The sequence below is a fragment of the Drosophila teissieri genome, unplaced genomic scaffold, assembly GCF_016746235.2.
Source record: "Drosophila teissieri strain GT53w unplaced genomic scaffold, Prin_Dtei_1.1 Segkk7_quiver_pilon_scaf, whole genome shotgun sequence".
Taxonomy (NCBI): domain Eukaryota; kingdom Metazoa; phylum Arthropoda; class Insecta; order Diptera; family Drosophilidae; genus Drosophila; species Drosophila teissieri.
In genome coordinates, this window is record NW_025225038.1 from 1,061,678 (window position 1) to 1,079,951 (window position 18,274).

Genomic DNA, 18,274 nt, shown 5'->3' on the forward strand with positions numbered 1-18,274 from the left:
CCGCCAGCCGTGAATGCACCGCGTTCACCTTCCCCGGCCGTGGATTGTTCCACTGGAAGGTGATGATTTTCGGCTTGCACTCGGCACTGGCGTCTTTCCAGCGAGCCCTGGAAGCTGCTGTTGGCCCAGACATGGAGCCGCATGCCTTTGCCTATCTCGATGACATCATCGTTACAGGAGCACGTACGAAACTTACGGGAGGTGTTCCGAAGTCTGAGGGAAGCCAACCTCCGTCTCAACCGAGACTCGTCATCAGCGAGCCGGAATCCATACGGACCCGACAACGTCGCCGCCATACGGAATTAAGCCGCCGACGAACCTCAAGGAGCTCCGCCGCAGCCTCGTCATAGCGTCCTGTACCGACGCTTCGTGCCCAACTTCGACTTCCGCCCTTCTCAAAAAGGATCGGAAGTGGGAATGGCCTTGAAGGACTTACTCACCGTGGAGTACGGCCCCAAACCAAACCATAGAGGGAAAACCGCCGAAGGAAACTATTCCGTCACCGGGAAGGAATGCCTGGCAATAGTTAGGGCAGTTCGCAAAATGCGCTGCTGCCTCCACTTGCTGAAGTGGCTAAACTCCATCAACAACCCCACGGGCCGGATAGCCCGGTGGGCCCTGGAATTGCAACAATTCCAATATGACAACGAGTATCGACGCGGGACGCAGAACCTGGACACCAACGCGATGTCGCGCCAACCGCTGGCCAATGTATGACAGGCACAGGTGCAGGACAACTCCTGTAAGTGGATTAATAAAATGCTGCGAAAAATCCACCAGGACCCAACGAAGTATCCAGACTTCCTGGAGGAAAACGGACAGCTGTACAGACGCATAGGACTCCGCGCGGAAGAAGAAGACAACACCCCATGGAAGTTGTGCGTGGGGACCAACCACCGAGGACGGGTATTGGAAGAGTGCCATGACCACCCTACGGCTGGGCACCTGTACGCGGGTGGCCCAAAAATACTATTGGCCCGGATTATTTCGGGAGGTAGCGATCTACGTACGACGGTGCCGCAGCTGCCAGAGGTATAAGGTAAGCCAAGAGAAGCAGAGGTAGAAGGTAAGCCTTTAAGGTAAAATTCCTCTCGCCAAACATAGTTAGGCTACAGGATACCAGGAGTCGCCGCCGTCGCACCACTGGAATTCATCATCTGATGCCCTATCATCAGGATAGCGACGGAACTCAACCAGTGGACCATGAGGAGACCATCACAGGCAATGACCAGGATGACCACGGCGCTCGAATCCTGGCCGAATGTACCAGGGTGTCATGGGGGCCACTTGATGCTGGGCGCGCTCAGACAACGTCCCCACCCCCTCTGGGGGGAAAAGAACACTAGCCTGGTTTCCCCTCAAGCCAGTGACCGCCACACCGGACTCCTCCCGACCGCGTCCTCCCAGAGGACCCAACCCCTCTCGGGAGCCGCTAGTTCGCGTCTACCTGGCCGAGCTTCCAGTGCCCCAAGGCGGGCGCGCTTCGTCCCCGTCCGGCCTCTCAACAGCGGTGCCTGATGCCAAGCGACGCTCGGAGGGACTTCCCCGCGCACCTTCTCCGCAAGACTCCCTAACGGCCCTCGCCGGCAGGGTCCTAGTGGACGACCGTCCCGTGGAAAGGGTGAAGCCGCTGCCCGCCAGCCAGGGATCCTGGTAAACAATGGACTCCGATAACCGTCGCCGGATTCGTCGACGAGGACGACACGACCTCAGAGAAAGAGTTCGTCGGGGAGGATGAGGCCTCCAGGGCCAGTGGCCCTGGCCCACCGGACCGCGGCAAGGATTCTCCGGGCCCCCGGGAGAAGCCTACGATACCTGGAGAAGGAAGGAGGACAGCGCTACCAGGTGCGGATATCTCGAGACGGCCTCCATGCCTCCATTGCCCACCATCCCCGAGGAAGGGTTGGGGTGTGAGGACCACTTTTGGGTCCCTCACTTTGTATACTTTGTAAATATGTAGTCAGTAGGGTAATTAGATTAGGGCTTGGAATTAATTTGTAAATAGTAGGATAGTTAGAATAGGATTTATTAGGATAGTTAGAAGAGGGTTTAGATTTACTGATAGGTTAGAGAGTTGGGCAAATTTTGGGATTTAGAGTAATATGTAAGTTAGAATAAGAGACAAAAGAAAGGCATATATGCATATGTAAATAGTAGGCTAAGCACAAGCCCCGCAACACGGGAACAGCAACGCCGGCAATCAAGCCCGCAACACCGGCGGTCAAGCCCCGCAACACGGGCCCAGCAACACCGGCCAGCAAGCCCCGCAACATAAGTGGCCAACCAAAACCGGCAGCCAAGCCCCGCAACAAGGGCCCAGCAACGCCAGCCAACAAGCCCCGCAACATAAGCGGTCAAGCCCACAACACGGCAAGGGTCCGCACTAATATCGGCAGAGCCCAACACAAAGCAACGCACGACATTATCGGCAGAGCCCAACACAAAGCAACGCACGACATTATCGGCAGAGCCCACAGCGGCAGAGCCAAACGAAGCAACGCACGACATTACCGGCAGAGCCCACCGGCCATTACCGGCAGAGCCCACAGCGACGAAACCAGCCGAGCCACGATCGGCCGATGCACATGGTAGCCGGCAAGCCGAAGCCCGACACTCTTCCCCCTCTAGCCCCGTTCGGAAGCGGCCCCGCGCATCGCAGCCGTTTCCCCGGACGGGACTTTTTCCCTTCTAGCCCCGTTCGGGGGACGGCCCCGCGTATCGCAGCCGTTTCTGGGTGGGACATCATCTTCGCAACGCCCCATCGGCGACCCTACATTTTCCCATTATTAAAACCCTGGCCAGCAGGCCCCTTTCAGCCCGCCTGTCTCATAAAATAATTATTTCTGTGGAGGATCCTGGACTGGCTGAGTTTATATCCTGGCCCGTAATTAGCATCTTTACATAGTGAAACAGAAATAAAAGATAAAATTAAAAAAAATTACAGAAATTTAAAAAATAAATAAAGAAAAATTGAAAACATGAATTAAAAAAAAAAATAAACCAAATCGGTATTAAATAAATATTAAATAATGTTAGCAACCCAAACCGGAAATTGAATTGAAATATTGAATGGTTTAAAAATTAAAGAAACAAAATGGATCAAATAAACTGTAGTTAACGTAATTACATATCGATAAAAAGAATTAAAATGAAATTAAGTTAACTTAAATTAAATTCAAATTTTTTTACTCTTATCAACTAGACAACATGGCCTTTTATACTATTTTTTATCTTATTATTAAATGAATAAAATTATTATAATGTTTTGATAAATAAATATAGTTTTCCTTATGTGAAAAGGCGAAAGATATGATGATATTTCTATTACATTTTTTATGCATTAATTATAAATCTTGTTCATCTATGTAATAGGCACGGGACTACAAATTAAATTCAATTGGGCTTTCTGATAGAGTGAGGGCTTTATTATTTGGCCAACGCCGATTGTAAGCTAGCTGCAACTAGGGTCCCAAACGGTCAACAATTTAGCGAAGATCTCACCACTCAATCAACTATGGATGTTAACATTTTCCTACCCTAAGTATATTCAAATAATTTAATTATTGTGTGTATATATACATCGGAGTGTTTTCGATCAGTTTAATAGCTTTTCTTTGAAAGAATTTAATTATGATTTTCGCTATTCGAATTTAATGATTTTGATTTGAAGAATAATAATATAAATGGAGTTTTTGATTATTTTGTTAGACGAATTATTAGCTATGATTTAATGAAGTAAACCTTATGTATGCGATTGACTATGCCGTGCAATTGTTATATGAATTAAAAAAGTAAATTAAAAATGTTAAATAAGGGATAACCGCCAATTATTTCTCATGTTTTATCAAGGTAGGGAGGGTACAGAAAAGGGGCGAATACCCTAAAGCCATAAATAAAGCCACCCTAACTCCTAATATTCCTTGGAAAGCTTGACCTACAGCGTCTGTCCGCTTGTGTTCCACATGCTTACATCCACATTTTTGTTAACCTTTCGATTACGGGAAGTGCACTTACAAATTTTTTTGCGTGGTACATTGTGTGTTATATGAATGACTAGAAAAATCCCACTAGAATCCGACAAGCAATGCTTAAAGTGAACTCTAGTGAACTCAAGTGAACATAAAATTCTAAGTGTATATGAAATCGTTAGTTCATTTCCGTTTGCAGAGTCTTGACAGGATAATAATACTAATAATAGGTTTAATAATCTTTAACGCAAAATGAACTGCCTTCTGTTTCAAGGCTAAGGCTTTTATATTAGATTTGTTTAAAAATATGTAACATGTAGAAGGAAACGTGTCCCACCGTATGAAGTTTAAAAATTCTTGATCAAAATCACTAGACTACTGGACTACGCCCAAAAGCTCTCCACCCAAAATGTTGAAATTTTATGATTATACCCGTTACTCGTAGAGTATAAAGTAAAGTACAAAATTCGTAAAAAAGTTTGTTACAAGAAGGTATCGTTTCCGACCATATAAAGTAGCGGAGTTGATCTGGCCATGTCCGTCTGTCGGTCCGTATGAACGTAGAGATCTCAGGAATAATAAAAGTTCAGATTAAGCATGCAGACTCCAAAGACATAGACGCAGTGCAAATTTATTGGCCCATGTTGCAGTGCACACCCTTATGCCCACAAACCGACAAAACTGTTACATCCACACTTTTGGAAATGCTTTGATACTTTTGCAGTTTTTCCGCGCCCACTCTAACCGCCCAAAGCTGCCACGCCTACAGCATTAAAAAATGTGTTGAAATTTTTGTCCTTTTATTATTGGTAAATTTCTACCGATTTGCCAAACAAATTTTTTGTTTTTTCCGATTCATGATGCCACGCCCACTCTTACGCCCACAAACTGCCCAAAACAGCCACGCCCACAATTTTGAAAAATGTTTTGATATTTTTTCATTTTTTTTAGTCTTATAAATTTCTATCGATTTGCCAAAAAACTTTTTGCCACGCCCACTTTTACGCCCACAAATCGCCAAAATCGGTCAGTGTTGAAATTTCTCTTCGCACTGCCACTAGTTGAGTAACGGGCATCAGATAGTCGGGGGACTCGACTATAGCGATCTCTCTTGTTTTTGTTTTAATTTATCTTGCGCTTCTCTTCCATGCTGCAGATCACATACTATTATTTTGCTAGCAGATCAATCGGTATATTTCCTTCTATTAATAGTGCTGCCGGACAAATATCTGTATCAGTCTGCCCAAGCCTTGCATAAATAATGCAGAACTGCATTATCCACCTCAATTGGCCATTTTTGTTTTGATTGTATTGCTGTTCTTACTGACCAACTGACTGGTTTAGCTGGTTTCACTGACTGGTTGACGCGTTCTTACTGACTGGTCGGGCGTACTCACCGCATGCCTTTGGACTATGTTTCGATTGTCTGGCCGCACGCCGTCCTGATTGCGCGACTTATCGACTTCCAGCTTGTTCTAACACCCGTTAGGGTCGAAGGGCCAGCCTCGTTCTGTTAGTAACCGAAGTGTCCTTTTTGTCTGCACCGTTACTGTTCGACCACTGTGCCCTTGGCTGGCCCGAGTCCAAGGTCCAGGTCTTTGCTGAGCTCCAAGGCTCCAAAGCTCCTTCGCTGTTGCTAAGTGCCGATCTCCTGCACCTATACTTGTGGGGAATTTTAAGAGATACGTCGGTTTTTTCGGTTGCAGATTTATGAACTCAAGTTTACAGGCTGAAATAACAGACTAGTGTCGCGTTCTCCAGCATTTTAGTGTACTTGTATTGCTTATCGAGAGTAGCACAAATTTTAATAACGCACTTATCCATTCTGAAAGTCCTGGCTGCTGACAATATAATATATTTCTTCTAAAACGGTTTATCGTTCTCAATGATTATTCTCTGCGCGGATATTTTGGTTGTTCACTCAACATTTTTCAACCTCTCCTACTTCGTTGTCTTGCTAAACCAGTGCGACCGACAATATTAATTTTTATAATGTGTGAAATATAAATTTGTATCGGCTATTAAATCTTTATCAATGGGAATATATAAATAACATTTTATTAAAAATGGAATAGCTGTATGTAATACTAGCTGTTGACAGAACAATTAATGAAAAAGTAGATGTGAAACAAAAAAAATTGAAAATATTGCGATGGATAAAAGATCATCAATATAAAAGTCACGGCGAAAAATCTCAGCACCCAGTGGAAATGTCGCCTCCTCATCCATAGACAACGGATGCATCGACCTCACAGCTAGGTAGGTCACACACAATGCACTGGAAGTAGCTATTCCCCTGACACACCGGTACATTTTACAGATGTCTCCGGGGATTTCAACTGGATGCGAGCGAAAACGAAGAAGAATGTGGAATAGCTTTGGCTGAATCAGTGGACCAGCCATCAGAGCATCGTTTCTGGAGTATGCTGTCCTATTTCATGACACAATGATGAGGCAAAAAATACCGACAGGAATAGGATTCTTTTGTCAGAACTTCTGATATATGACCCATGTGCCAGTGCTCCTCAATGAAAGCCTTGTATTGGGACTTGATGGCTGGACGATGTTATAGTTTTCTCTCAAGAGATAAGAATCTTTGATGGTAGGACTCCCCCAACAGATCTAAACTGAACTTGGCTGGCAAACGAACAGATTAATCCCCAGCCGGCAAGCGAACAATGTATTAGTAGTAGCCCGGACAATGGACTCGGCGCAACTCTCCACCTCCCAAGACTGGCGCCTATCAACAATGCCTATAGACGCGCTGGGGGCGTTTAATCTCTGGATCCGCGAGCTTCAGGTTTTGTGGTATGTTCCAGTTACAAACGTCGATGTTAAAGTTGGGCTGGTGTTCGTTTATATTGAAAGCAATGACCGCAGTGATAGAAGTCAAGTACTCGGAGATTCGAGATCTTTATTGAAACTAGAGTCACCTATTTCGGTAACACGCGGACGACTTTGTTTTTCTAAGCTCAAGAAGGTTTACAAAATGGGACGTTGTTAAGTGCAGCTGAGAGCCAGAGTCGAGTACAGCACGCCAAGGAACAAAGGTTCCTGAACAGTTTTTTACTAACAAGATGGCCAAGATGGACCAGGTAATGCATAGGGTTCTGTCACATGATCAAATTAATCTGAGGCCACGGTTTCAGTAAGCTGAGATCTTTCGTGTGACGACAACGAGGCTAAGGTTCTCAAGTGAAGCAGAGTGTGGTGCTTGAATCCGCAGGCGCGGCAATTGCGGTAGCTGCAGTGTCTCAATTGATGGTCACTCTTAAGGTAATTTATACAAAGAGTCAATCTTTTTGCTTCTCGAAATCGACATGCTGGATTTAGGTTCTTAAAGCTCTGACAATACTGAATTGAGTGCCCCGAAGCATTACAGAAAGCACATGATAAAATTTTCTTTGCAAGAAAGGCTGACCTACGCATATTAGATTTACTATTAGCTCCCACCTGGCTGCCTGGCGCATAGCCTGCCATGACGAAATCCATAGTCTCCAGATTTCTGCATCGCTGCTCCAGAAATTATGCCATGGATTTCCACGATGGAATTAAATTCCGCAGAGCGGGGTCCTCAAAATGCTCCTCCCATTTGGCCTGACTCGCCGGATCAAGCTTTTGGACAAGGATCCGATCTGCACTGCCCTTAGCCCCAAAATCTTACTAACATGCGCCTGAAAAACTAAACTATTAGCAAATCTATTTTGTAACAACTCCAAAGCTATAGCACAGTTGCCCAATGAAATGTCCTGTAAGCGAACGGTTTCCTACAGCTTTTCTATGTTTGAGAGGTCAGGATGGCTATCTATTATAATCGTGAACATAGAATAAAATCCAGCCAGTTAGCAGGGCCTCCAGCGAATTTTGGTAGCTCAAAATGGGACAGCGACGGTGCCCTATTCCTGAGTGAACGTTTCTGTTGGCTACAATCGCACGGAGAATTGCCGTCAGCAAAGGTTTAGTGAGCGTGGATTTATGAGGCCCGCATTGAAATCTCCCCACGAACTGAGGATTTAGGCGCTATGAAAACATCAAATTTCTCACTCAAATCGCTTTTAATTTGATCCAAATCAAGATCTTCAAGGTCGCTAAATATTTTTTAAAACGTTTGTTGCAGCCCATCGATTAGCTCCAACCTCACATGCAGAACGGAATCTTCAAATGAAATTAACGCAGAGCTTGATAAAGAATCTGATGTTAACGGACGTTCTCCTCCCGAAATCGTTTTCCCTCGTCTTCTCGTCGTTTTAAGGCTTGCAACGGCGTTAGTTTGTCCTCGTCGTTGTTAGATTAGTTGGGGTTGTCCGTCGTTCTGCGTTTTTATACCCCTTACTCGTAGAGTAAAAGGGTATACTAGATTCGTTGAAAAGTATGTAACAGGCAGAAGGAAGCGTTTCCGACCATATAAAGTATGTATATTCTTGATCAGGATCAATAGCCGAGTCGATCTGGCCTTGTCCATCTGTCCGTCCGTCTGTCCGTCCCTCTGTCCCTCCGTCCGTCCGTATGAACGTCGAGATCTCAGGAACTATAAAAGCTAGAAAGTTGAAAATAAGCATACAGACTCCAGAGTCATAGACTAGTTTGTCGATTCATGTTGCCACGCTTCTAGCTTAGTAACGGGTATCAGATAGTCGGGGAACCCGACTATAGCGTTCTCTCTTGTTTTTTTTTTATTATTTTCTCATTTATCTGGGTAAATCTGCGAAATAGAAGGTTTTTACGACAAGGAAGTAAAATACGTACCGACAAACGACGCTCTCGGCAAAAACCCTTAAACAATAGTCAATCTAAATCAGAAAAGATTTATACATTGAGGACATCGTAAAATATAACATATATAACTTATAATAATAACTCAGTGGAATTGTGTGCCTACAATGACCTCTGAATTTAAAACCGCAACAATGCGCAGCTACATAAGCTCATGTCGGAGATAAAGATTAAGTAAGGCAAGAATACTTTTTATACCCAACAAATATTCACAAAAAAGCGAAGCCAATAATTAATGACAAAACTAGATGCCAAGATTAAATTCGGTGTTTCGGAGATTACTGCTTTCAACCATCTTAAAATGCTGATCACACAAAAACCTGTTTTAAAAATTGTTTTTCAACAGCACGAGACTAAGGTACATACTAACGCTTTAATAGATGGATTTGGCGCTGTTTTATGACAGAAATCTCTAGATAATCAATGGCATGAATGAATATTCTGAGACAACGCACGTTGTTTTTTTACGAATTTAACAGTTTCAACTGCTTGCCGAACACAAGTAGGAAGGCATACGCTAAGCGCGAACACAATCTTATTTGGTTGCACTGCTCTAGCGATCGAAACCGGAAAAGCCGAAAGAATACTCACTACAAAAAGATATCGGGAAGTTATTTTCCTAAAAGTTACGTATGTATGTAGGTCAACAACCAATTGTTTTGGTCTAAAGCGATTATATTATTCGTATATTAAATTATAATCGTTAGTGCATGCATTTATTTCTTGGTTTTAACACGAATGCATAAAATTTATAGGTGAGCCATATACAATTTATAACATGGCGCAGAATAACTATTAACTTTCACCATTCTATTTCTGGCCTCCATTTACCTTCCTTTTTTAGCGTGTAGCGAGCAGTATGCTGGCATTTTGGCTTTACAACAACACCAGAGGCCAAATTAAGGCGGGGTTACCAAAAAAACGGAATATTTTTTTCTTTTGCTGAAATATAAGGTAAATTACATTTTAATTTTATTAAGAGAGAAATCATAGTTTTGTTGTTTTTTGTCATAAAGTGTTCTTATTTGGTACACAACTAGCTAGAAGTAAGCTTTCTTTCTTGTGTTGTTTTTAAATTGATCAAAATCGACCGACTATATCAATAATAGAATGTAATAGAAAATAAATAATTGTTACGTTGTTAATATTAATTTCAGGCAGAAGATTTCAAGGCAGTAAGGGAGACATTTACGACCATTTAAAGTCAATACATTCTAGTATCAGCAGCTCAGTCGCTACACATATGTCCGTCTCGCCGTCTGTTGTTTTTTTCATCCGTTAGTTTTTACGAAATAGTCTCTCAGTTTTAAATCTATTTGAATGACACTTTCCCAAATGTCTAATTGGGTCAAGGGAAGTTTGGGAAGCTCCAGACTCTATAATGTAGTCATCTGATGTTGTGGTGTATCTCACGGCAAAGACTCTATTGTAAGTTGCGAATGATATCGTATATGTTATATGTATTATGGGCAAAAGCCTCTTCATCTATGGCCGATATTTTTCTGTAGTCAAAGTTTATAACTTTTGTCTAAATAAATAATAACTCAAACAATTTTGCTTAGGCATTTTATTTTATATATTACATTATAATAACTTTAATTTAACACAACATTAAATCGAAATCAACTTGATATTGAGAGAGAGGTTTTAACAAAAGAGCCTTTTTAGGAGAGAACGCCAACTCTATATCCTATTTTAAATTTCTGAGAGCAATTGTACTTAACGTTTTTTAACGCTTTAAAAATAACGAACTGACGAACTCATCTGACGATTCTACACAAAATGATATGAATGTATTATTTCTATATGGTAATAAATTTATAGTCATAGTAATTACAAATAAAACTTAATAAATAGTTGTTGAACAACAGCGAAGACAATTAATTGTAAAAAATGTTTATAAGGGCCCAAAGAGATTTACTGCTGGATGATTATCGGCCGTGTTTCCCAAAAATTGACCATACAGTTCCTTATAGCGATCTAAGGAAAGACCGCCACGTTTCCGATCCTCGTCCTGAAATTGATAATTTATTTATTACAAGGAAATATTTGTATAATAAAAATGGCCTTGAAATATTAAAAAACGTGTGTCTGTCTCTAGAATCTGTATGCCGATTCCCTATCTTCTAGCTTTTATAGTTCCTGAGATTTCGAAGTTCATGTGGACGGACAGGACAGACAGATCCTGATTAAGAATATATATACTTTATATGGTCGGAAACGCTCCTACCTGTTACCTTCTTTTGAACGAATCTAGTAAACCCTTTTACTGGATGAATAGCATAATCAATCTTATTGTTTATAAATGAAAATGTATTTATGCAAAAATAAAAGAGTACAAATGTGAGTAAAAAAAAACCTTAGCCATAATCAAGCGAGTTATAAGAACCGAATCAGCACCGATCATGCAACGCTGTGAGGGCTGACATTTAGCTGGGACTTCGTCTCTTCTAAAAATCTGCTGCAATCTTCGGAATGAGGTAACGTAGAATATGTGGTTGGCAAAAACTTAGCAAATAGATCGACTATTGCCTAATCTGATGTTACCGTAGTATTTTCAAAAAATAGCGAGGAAGGGTAAGAGGTTGTTTTGCGCTTAGTCTTAACGAAATTATAAAACTGTTTGGGATCCTGTGCGAACTGGAACTTACAGCGGTTTAAACAGTTCTTATAACACTGAGCATTAAGCACGGTAAAATTTAACCGAGCACTTACATATTTAGAAAATATAGACTGAGAACCGGTATTTTTAAATTTTGTATAAAGTATGGACAACATTTCATAGATGTGTCAACTCTCAATTAAAACAAGGGGGTTTTCTAACAAACGGATAGTACTGAACCTGTGTCGATTGTCACCTCAAAAGTTGGATGATATGGATCTTCTGGTTGACTAAGGTTGCTAACAAAGCATAGATCCAATAATCGACCAAGAGAATTTCAAATATAATTAAATTTCGACAACGATATGTCGAGCATGCTGTGCTAATGGCAGAATATTCGACTGTTCTTCTGTGGACCACGTAGTGCCTGGTTTATTAAAGTCACCTAAAACAACCAGTTGGTCCCTATCGGACAATCTATTTGAAACGGATTGGATAGCGGACAAATGGTTTATATTCAGAGGACGGCGGAATGTGAGAGCACGTAATATAAACAGAGCTATCAAAAATAGACAGCTTTACGCATATGAATTCTACGTTACGGAACTCGTCAAAAAGTAGACCTAACAGCAATTAGGACTCCAACCCCCCCCCTGGAGGGACTATCATGTCTGTATATTGTGTACATACCTAGAAGTAGAAGTAGAAGTAGAAGTAGAAGTAGAAGTAGAAGTAGAAGTAGAAGTAGAAGTAGAAGTAGAAGTAGAAGTAGAAGTAGAAGTAGAAGTAGAAGTAGAAGTAGAAGTAGAAGTAGAAGTAGAAGTAGAAGTAGAAGTAGAAGTAGAAGTAGAAGTAGAAGTAGAAGTAGAAGTAGTAGTAGAAGTAGGACATATGGTCGAAAATAGCTCATTAGGGACAGTTATCTTGAAAGATGAAATGTCCCTAGAGTAAGAAAAGTTGTCGGCTTTTATTTTGTCTTGTATATAAGACAATACATCAGATGATGTTTGATCAGGGGAAAGCCGAAAATTTGTTTCTTTAGAGGAACAACCGAGAGCGGTTTTGGCACTGCAGGTTGTATTTCTGAAGTGCCAACTTGTTCCGGTAGTCCGGACTCAATATTTCTTTGTGGTGGTAAACTATGCGGGACAGGTGGAATCACCGGTTGAGAAACCAGTGCGGACGAAACAGAATCTGTAGCAATCCCAGGCTGGGCTTCCTCCACAACGAAGTGATCGGATTGCCCCGAATCATTTTTAGCTGCGGATCTTAGCAACAGTTGGAGTTTGCTGCGATCGACAACTGATCAGCTGTGGAGTCCTATTGATCACTTGCCGGAGGTTGCGGGGCATTCCCCAATATAATAGGTCCTTTTCTTCTTATAGAAGCCGAAATCAATATCCAGCTCTATTTGCTATCACTGATCTTAAAAATAATATTTTCTTTTGAAAATATGTTTCTTCGATTTTGTGCAAATTGAACATTGGAACACTATATGCTCAGCGGTGCAGTTCGAATCATCATCATTCATAACTTGTGTGTACCCCGAATTTAATTTCGATCTAATATTACTTGTCTTGACTCTTCCCCTGCTACTTAAAGCTCGTACATGATCTTCCGTTTTCTTACTAACAAGTTTATCGTGATTACGTCTTCAAGCGGAACTACTACGGTTCTGTGAACAGCCAATACGGGCTTTTGTATGTATTTGGATCGCAGCCATAGAGGAGGATGGCGTTGTTGACAGTCTCATCACGCATTTTCATGCTTAAAATATCGTCATAGGTTATCTTCCACAGTTTTGATCTTAGGATAGATCCTTGGGTTGGTTCAAGAGTTATGTCCATACATTGATGTTATGCCCTTTTCTTCTTGAAATCAATTTCCGATTCTGTAAATAGCCGTCATTATGTCGCATTAGATATTGTAGGATATGAAAGCATATCAGAGCATGCCTCAATTATGTCAATAATTTTTAAAGTCTAAAGCCAAAAGAACAATGGGTCTCGTAAATTAATCTCAATTGTCGACCGCCCTGGGTGATAGCTATACTGTTTTTGAGAGGCGCTCTTTTCACTGACATCGCTAGTCGTAGCTTGATGAAATTTTTCATGACCTTTCCGGTTATGTTTAACATGCTTAGTTGTCGATAAGCGGATAGTATGTGGGATCGCCCACATTAAATGGTCAGCCGTTTTACGTTCCATCTACAACTAGTTTGTTCTCTAAACTTGTATCTGTTAAGTCGGCTCAGTGTGATCACATTATAGGCTTTAAAAAGAAGATCTGAGCAATGAGACAACGCAAATCATAAATAATATAGTTGTATTGTTTCTAAATCCAAACTCTAGGTTCCAACTGGATAATGTAGGGACGGGTTAAAAGCCGTTTTTGTGGAAGGAGATTGACAAGAATATTAATAGATCAAGTTAGAAGAGAAGTAAACTACTGCGCTTTGGAGGAGTCCGACTACAGTCAGTGGCACACTCTCTGCCAGCTTATCTTTTACAGTCCAACGATTCAAATATATTGCATTCAAATAGCACTTTAACACATCTCAACGAGGAATTTAGGTAGGCTGTAGGAGGCTACTTTCAAGCCAGGCTACACCCAACCCACATTGAATGTGGTTGTTGCGGCTCCATGCATTTTTATTTTTTTTAAATTAGCAATTGTTTATTGATTCTTCTTATTAAGAACTAGCAATAAGTTTAAAAATCATAATAACCATTTTAGGTTAGCAGCTTTTAAAAAACCGAATATGGATAAACGACCCTAAGAATTTCGTTGGGCTTGCAGGTCCTCACTGCGGAGACGGGGTGGACGTCTGAGCTGCGTTTCCTCGCACTGCTGCTGGCATTCCCTCATAGTTTTGAGCCGTTGGTCCAAATCGGTTTCAGTACAGAATTGTATAGTAGACCTTAAGGTCCAGGCCAAGCGGAGAGCAGGCATAAATATGCCTACGTCCAGGAGTACTCCTAGTACCTCTTCTGATTCTGGAAGTGAATTCTTGAACAACATCGAAAGTGGTGGTCAATCTTGCCTGTTTAACGTAAATGTTACATGCTTCCATTCGCTCATATACTTTTACACGCCAGTCAGAAAGTCATTTTTCGATGTCTTTGAGTTGATCTGTATCTTGGATCGGCGACTTTGAGCGGCTAGCTGTATCGTCGAGAAAACTGGATGTACTTAGGCGTGAAATTGTTGGGAGTTGGAGATTAGCCCATCGAGCCAGCCTCTGTCAAAAGCTTAGTATACATCAAAAAATGTACAAAATTCTGTACAGTATTCTCGATTTTCTCATGCGGTTCAAATATCTGTTTTTATTCGATTCACTTGCTTAATAGTTTCATGGGTTTCACGAAAGCCAAATTGATGAACTGGAAATTTTGGGCCGAGAGGTGGGTGATGAGATGGGTGTGATCTCTGCAATGACGTCTTAGTGATTGTTGGTGATTGCTGCTAAATATATCTCTATATCAGATTCTGTGTAGAGTTGGGGGCTTATCTCAATGTTAGAACTTATATATTATATTTAAAAAACCTGAGCCAGTTTATGTGAACTTAATCTGTCAGGTTGCTCCACATTTGCTGCGTACCGATGGAGGGTAATTAGTAGAGGCGAATAATTAGATGACAGGTCTCAGCACACACCAATCTACGAGGAATATACGGCCGCTAGTGCTAGGTGATGGTTTCCGTCCACATGTTGAAAGTTGTAGCTTAAAGATGATTTTCAGCAAACGCTTTAGTTAAGTGGTGCTGCATACGGTTTCTTTTAACTATGATGGTCAATCCGAGTGCTTTATCAGTGTGATTTCTGCTGTAGAAGTGATAGTCTCTTATATGAAAATTGTATAAGCATTACGTCGATGTGCTTTTCATATAGAAATTGAGATACGTAGCTATGTGTAGGGTAGCCATTTGGATTGGTGAGATACAAATTAAATGATTTTGATTACGCATCATGTCTTGCATGGTGGTCCGCATAGAAGATATAAACTTCATCATACTCTGCTGCAAAGCTTGCATTATAGCGTTAGTTTTTGTATGACCAGCTTGTATTTTGGATTTCCTGATTTTAGGGCGCTTGCAAATGTTACTTTTTTATTGCTGAGTATAGGCGAATGATAAGTTCGAGAAGAGTACTTCAGGATTTGTTTTCGATGGTGTCAGTGTAGTGTTGTGGTGGACTGGATGTGGCCTCACAGTTTTTATTCTTTGGCGAATATGGCCTTCCAGATCTTTGTAAATTGGTCAGCCTCTGTAGTTCGCTGTGTGATTAAAAACACAGTTACCGCACTTTTTCTCGCTAGTATTTTCTTTATTTGCTGGGCAGTGTGCGGACGTTACATTAGGTTTAATGTCCTTCAGTAATACTTATTGCTGCTTTTAGGTTGGGATATACAGTAGCAAGGTAATGGACCTCGTAACTTTTGGTAGTCAAGTTTCCTGAATATTACCTCTTTCGAGGTGAATTATATGAAGGATATCAATTCCAATGAGGCCAATCAGTGTATTTACCAGACCGCTTTTGATCTTCGTACAGATGTATATTGGGAAATACTTTATATTTATACCCAACACTCGAGGAGTAAAAGGGTATACTAGATTCGTTGAGAAGTATGTAATAGGTAGAAGGAAGCGTTAATCAGGATCAATAGCCGAATCGATCTGCCAATGTCCGTCTGACCGTTTAGCCGTCTGTATGAACGTCGAGATCTCGGGAACGATAAAATCTAAAAACATGCAGCGCACGCCCACTCTAACGCCCACAAACCGTGCACAACTGCTACGCCCACACTTTTGAAAAATGTTTTTTTTAAATTTTGTTGTAAGATTTGTAAATTTTTATCGATTTGCAAAAAATATGTTTGACCTGTCTTTTTTAATGCCCACAAGAAAAGCAAAACTGTTACGCACAACTTATGCAAAAATGTAACATTTTCCGACATTTCCAAAAATGTTGAAATTTCTCGTTCGCAATTCCACTAGCATTCTCTCTTCCTTTATTATACTACGTGTCCATTAATATCAATACACATTTGTGGTCAAGGAACATAGACTAGAGTATTAAATGTAACTTACATTCAACAATGTTTCGAAGGCTTTATCAATTGGAGTAATATCGTCGATGGCTACTCTAGTTATACAGTTATAACGGTATTCTTTAACTCCGACTATTCCATCGCTGTCTATGTCAAGAAGCTTAAAGTTCGATTCAATGAATGCTCTCATTGCCTATAAAATATAAAAGAGGAAATGTTAAAAGTGTTATAACTTAATGCTGTTTTATCATTTAATTCTAAATTTAAGAAACTAGATTTGTCAGAATGGATATTTTCACTCTGAATATGAAAAGATAATAAAAAAACAGATTTTAACGATTAAAATGAATGGGGTTATCCCTTTCATTTGTTTGTCGGTCTATATGAAACCTTCGGTTTACAGTCACTTTCAATTTGTTAAGCAGCTCAAGCTGAACAACTTTTGCTCTACGGAAATTATAAAAATTGTCTAGTCTAGCGTTTAAAAATATTACATTTCCCGCGACCGAAATATATCCGTTAATCAACTAGTTTTAGTACTTAGAGTGTCCAAAGTGTTATTGGCAGATAGGTAGAAATTTAAAAGATAAAGATGAACAACATATATTTTATTTCTTGGCGTGATTGTTTTGAGCTCTTTGTTGGCAACACATGGCAAACCGTCAAAGTCGTTATAAAGATTGAAACATCACAAAATCATTTCACGACGTCCGGACAATAATCCTCTTTTGAACTTAGCGCGGGAAAGTCCACCCAAACGACTTTCTTTAACAGACGATTTTTAAGCATTAAATCTTTTCTTTGAGATTTAAAAACCGTAGCGTCTGTGAGGTATAGATTTTTAAGGATGTTTCAATTGGCGATGTCAGTACCGACATTTGTGATTGATCGAGTTGATTGATGAGAATGATACATTAAGAAGTTACGAACAGAATAGGTATAAATTAAATCAAGTAACTTGCGCAAAACATTGCTATAAAAAGCATCAATAACAATAATTTCTTGGGACAGGTGTACATTGCTAGGCCCCATGAATAACGAATGCAAATGTCAAATGTCCACACAACAGTCTCCAAAATAAAATCACCCAACGGATCAAAATCAGAGTCTTCGTCTAAAATCGTCTATATCCTAACGAAATCCTTGGAAAAGCTTTAGATAAAAAAATTCTGCAGAGTTGAAAGTGTTAAGCCAGGTTTCTATCAATATCATAACATCGTAATCGGAGTTAGAGCTGTTTAGAAAGACTGATTCTATCTTAGTTCTTATTGCAGCTATGTTTTGATTTTCAGTTTTCCTGTTAGCTGCATTGGGTGGTGTTGATGTTATAGCTTCCAGGTCGTGGTAGAAATTCGCAGCACATTCAGGGGCAGGAAGACCATAAGTAAGTGAGGTATATCTAAAGTTTTTATTGAGAACACTACGCAGTATGTACATACAATACATATAATGTATTCACGATTGGACATATATAGGAATTTAAAAAAGTATCGCCAACACTGAAAAGGCATTAAAAGTAAAAGATTGAAGAGTAATTGATGTAAAGAGTAGAGGTCTGCATGAATACAGTCAAATCAGCATTTGGCACTCTCACTCAAAGTTCTGATTGACTGAGTGAGACATTGAGTAAAACGAATTTGGCCAATTTGGTGAAGGCATGAGTAAGAAATTTACTTTTTCCGAACGGCGAAGCAATGCCCGAATGAGTACTCGCGACCGAGTACTCGAAATAACCGAGACGGTTAACTGCGTGTTTGTTTTTTTTTTGTTTTGCTTTTTATTACAAGACATTGAAAAATAGAAAGAAATGGATTAATTATTATATATATGTATGTAATTTATTTATGTTATTTTTCAATTGCTGAATGCAGAAACATAAT

The 18,274-nt window shown here is 40.6% G+C and overlaps 1 protein-coding gene across 2 annotated transcripts in view; it reads right to left on the reverse strand.

Moving 5' to 3' along the window:
- Positions 1 to 9,602: 9,602 nt before the first annotated feature.
- Positions 9,603 to 18,274, reverse strand: part of LOC122625783 (sarcoplasmic calcium-binding protein, beta chain) — a 41,357-nt gene continuing 32,685 nt past the window's right edge. The window contains exons 5-6 of one of the 2 annotated variants that reach the window (XM_043805837.1): positions 16,435 to 16,587; positions 9,603 to 9,683 (exon numbers count right to left, since the gene is read on the reverse strand). In XM_043805837.1, coding sequence (XP_043661772.1) covers positions 9,618 to 9,683; positions 16,435 to 16,587 — 219 coding nt within the window. In that variant the 3' untranslated portion in view covers positions 9,603 to 9,617. Of the gene's footprint in view, positions 9,684 to 10,293; positions 10,756 to 16,434; positions 16,588 to 18,274 lie in introns of those variants that run through there. The other variant, XM_043805836.1, reaches the window with a different exon arrangement.